Raw genomic sequence first — 3,918 nt, 5'->3', positions numbered from 1 at the left:
AAAATCCTCTCTTAGTATTTCCCGCCTGAAGCTGAGAAGTTCAGCAACCAGACATAAACAATAGGTTATCTGCTTCTGTGGAATGCAGCAGGTCAGTTCTGGATTGGCCCAGATTGAGTGTTTGGAGGTAATGGCCAATCCGGAACTGAGCTCTCTCGGACACAGTCCGAGAGAGCAAGGTTTGTTATCATTCTTTACTTTCTATTCTTAGGTAGCTAGCAGCTTCTGGAAACTCTCCTGTTCTTTTTCTTTTTAGTATAGTTATAATAGATGTTTATATCATAACTTAATAAATCAAGCCTTCTGATCATGGAGCCCATCTCGTCTCTTCCTTCACCCCGAAAACCTTGTGGCCAACCGGCGACAATAGACACCTGGAACAGTCGAGGTGACATCCCTGTCATTCTCAGTTCCTTGGTTTGTCTGTTTTTTTTGACAGTGTCATGATATCAGTTACAAGATGTTCCCAGTTGTTAAAGGATTCACATTAGTAGCAGCATTTGTTTGAGAGATTTCAGTTCATTTAAAAATTGTGTTTGTGCTGGTCTTGCTCAGCATTAGACCTCAGAGCACTTAGATGCTCTGTTGAGTAGATGGACACAGGGATTGAAAAGAGTAGATGGACATAGGGATTGAAAAGATTAAAATCCAAAAAAACCTTTGAATTAGCTGAGATGGCTGCGTCTGTATTCTGCCAGATATTACCAGCTTCCTGCTCTTTCTCAATTTTCAGTTTTGTCTTATTTTTGTTGCCGTCTTGGGATTTGGCCAGTGTTAAATTCAGGACAGTTCATGGAAAAGTCTGTCACCACAGCAAAAGATGAAAAGCACATGATGAATAAGAGAAATTACTTCTGAGCAGCATCAGGAAAAGTTGGCTCTGTGCAATGTGCTGGCTGAAGCCCTCCTTTGATTGCAGTTCTCCAAGCTGCAAGAGAGGGTGGAGACAGCAGAATCCCGGGTGTCTGTCCTGGAGACCATGATTGATGACCTTCAGTGGGACATTGACAAGATCCGCAAGAGAGAGCAGAGGCTCAACCGCCACCTGGCCGACGTCCTGGAACGAGTAAGCGCTGGCCAGGAGACCTGGGAAGTGGGAGGGGTGTTGTATGGTGTCCTGGATTGCCAAGAAAATTGTATTCTATTTGCCATCTGTATGGCAGTTGTCTTCTGTTAAGCGGGTAGTTTTCCTTATCTCTTCCACAACCACTCCTTTCCCCGGGGAGACATCTGCTGATAATAGGCTATGGAATGTCACTGCATGGCTGATAAGAACTACTGCATCCCAGTGTGAGATGCTCCACCCAGAGGGAAGAGCCAGGCATTCCTACCTGAGATATAATCTGGAGATTCTGGAACACCAGCACAGCTTCTCCACTGGATTTTCCCAGAGGAACAGCTGCCTCTTCCACTGGATCTTCAGAGGAAGACTACACTCTTTTCCACAGGATCCCTGCTCCAGCAGAACCACACTTGACACTCCAGGAGGACTGCAGCCACAATTCCAATTGGACCGCTACCAGCACCCTGATGTGTCAGGTTGTGTTCTGACTCTGTCAGTGTTGTTTTAGTTTACTTAATTGTTCATTTTATCTTTTTATTTTCTTCCCTGGTAAAGAACTGTTATTCCTGCTCCCATATTTTTTGCCTGAGAGCCCCTTAATTTAAAATGTATAGCAATTTGTAGGGAGGAGGTTTCCATTTTCCATTGCAGGGGAGGCTCCTGCCTTCCTTAGCAGACTCCTGTCTTTCAAAACCAAGACAGATGGGTGTGTGACATTCTTTCTGGGACTTTGCTGGGAGAGCTGAGAACCTGCAGTTTTCCTTCTTGTCAGTATTTCTGCTGCATCACTCTTGTCAGTATTTCACTGGGTCTTGAAGAAATCTCCTGCATTTTTTGCAGGTAAATTCCAAAGGCTACAAGGTGTATGGACCTAGGAGCAGCCTCTATGGGGGAACAATCACAATTCAAGGTAAGGCCAGGAGGCTTGGCTGTGGGCAAGGGGAAGAATACAGTCAAGGAGAACAAGGGCCACAATTTGAACAGAATTTAGATACTTATTTTAGATAATTTTTAGATCCTGAGCCACATAGCTGGGTGACTCTGGACGAGCCATTTTGTCTGAAGTTTTCTACTTCAGAAACACCTGATGGAATTAGAGACTGTCTCACTTGGTCAAGTTACCTGACTGCTCAGTCTGTAACTACTGTTACTGCATGAACAGATAGTTCATTAGCACTCTCGGGAGACACATTAACAGTAGGATTTGCAAGGAGTTTATCCCAACAGTTTGAGGAGATGAATGCAGAGGGGGAAGAGAGTAAAGAGCTTGCTGGGAATCGCCTTAATGAATTGGAGGAACTATGTCAGGATCTCGAGGAAGTAACAAGACAGAATGAAAAGCTCAAGGTGAGACATCTGTAGCTGTGTGAGGGTGAAGGTGTTCTGTGGGATGGGCTGCCCTCAGCTTTGCAGTGCTGTGTCTGCACAAAACCTCATTGCAGTGTCTGTTTAGAGCCTGCTCTTTAGCTGTTACACTTTGCTCCGAGTACAATTGAGCGGGTCTGTGGCTCCACTTGCAGCTCAGTGCGTTGGTGACACCGCGTGGCCACCGTTGGAAATTGTAATGGTTTCCTGCCTGTGTCCCGTTCTGATCTTTGAGTCCATTTTAACCACGTCTGCTTAAAACTGTTTTCACCTCTAGTGATCCCTCCTCCACCTTCCCCACACCCTGTGCAAGTGGAAACCAGAGAACAGAAACAATCAGGGAACTTGTGTGGGGAGAGAGGCTCTTGAAAGAGTCAAAGAATTTCTGTCTTTCCCACTGTGGAGGATGGATAGGTAGGAAACAGCCTGTGAGTTTGTGATGTTTTAAAGGTGGTAACACAATAAGCTGTGACACTGTGGTAAGTAAGTATATGGTGGGGAGAATAATCCAAATTTCATCTTAGTGGTCAGTGCCAGTTATAGGAAATGTCTGTCCCCATAACTTAAATCCAGAGATCTGATGCTGGAAACTGTCTTGAGGCACCTCTGAATTCTGTTTATCCGCGTGAGTTTGTTTAGAGATAAGTGGCCTTCAGCTTACAACATTTTTTCCCCCTCCTAATTACTTTCAAGCTGAATGCAGGTATATATTTGTCTGTTTCTCTGCTGCTAGTCACAATCATTTGCTAACTATCTTTATAAGGAGGATTCACATTCTGTACTTCTTTTTTTTACATTTCCTTTCAGTCATTATGTCTTACTGGTAGAAGGCTACCATAATGCCTACTTGCACGTGCACTTCTCTATTCTCTCACTTTTCTATGTGTCCCATCTTTTTGATGAGGTGATTATTGTTTATGGCAAGTCCAAGGCCATCAATGAGCAAGAAGGTATGATGTTGTGCTGTGCCTAAAAATGACCATCACCTCTCCCACACTGCCCTTTAAGGGCTACAGTGCACTAGAACATCTGGGTTGATTCTTTGTTACTGTTACATACTTGTTCTGGCAGGTCTCTTCATCTCAAAAACCAAAGCTCTTCACCTGTTTTATTGGGAGGCCATGGTTGGGTGTAAAACTGGCATGATTTCTTTTCAGACAAAAGTGTTGCTCTGTTATGTGGCAGAATGATAACAGTCTTATTTTGTTTTTTGTCATTGTCACTTAGCTTGTTCTCCATCTCCTTGAAAGTCCCAAGAAGGTTGGCAGGAAGTGTGGTTTGTTGCAGAGGTGTTTCTGTTTTTGCAGGCCCCATTATCCGGGAGATGCGTCACCTCATCAGCAGCCTCCAGAATCACAACCACCAGCTGAAGGGAGAGGTGCTGAGATACAAGCGCAAACTGAGAGAGGCCCAGGCTGACCTGAGCAAGGTAATAGCAGGAAATGCCAGAAAAGAGGGGAAAGGCTTAGGAGAAGGGGGAATGCTGTCAC

The 3,918-nt window shown here is 44.6% G+C and overlaps 1 protein-coding gene across 1 annotated transcript in view; it reads left to right on the top strand.

The window, feature by feature from the left end:
• The window catches only part of LOC102039733 (E3 ubiquitin-protein ligase BRE1A-like), a 14,248-nt gene that overhangs the window by 2,652 nt on the left and 7,678 nt on the right, over positions 1–3,918 (top strand). Inside the window, 5 exon segments of the mRNA XM_031064793.1 lie at positions 920–1,066; positions 1,904–1,973; positions 2,262–2,410; positions 3,333–3,378; positions 3,736–3,857. Of these exon segments, the coding sequence (XP_030920653.1) occupies positions 920–1,066; positions 1,904–1,973; positions 2,262–2,410; positions 3,333–3,378; positions 3,736–3,857 (534 nt within the window).

The sequence above is a fragment of the Geospiza fortis genome, unplaced genomic scaffold (genome assembly GCF_000277835.1).
Source record: "Geospiza fortis unplaced genomic scaffold, GeoFor_1.0 scaffold648, whole genome shotgun sequence".
Lineage (NCBI taxonomy): Eukaryota > Metazoa > Chordata > Aves > Passeriformes > Thraupidae > Geospiza > Geospiza fortis.
Note: the sequence above shows the minus strand (reverse complement) of the source record. Positions and strands in the feature narration are given on the sequence as shown.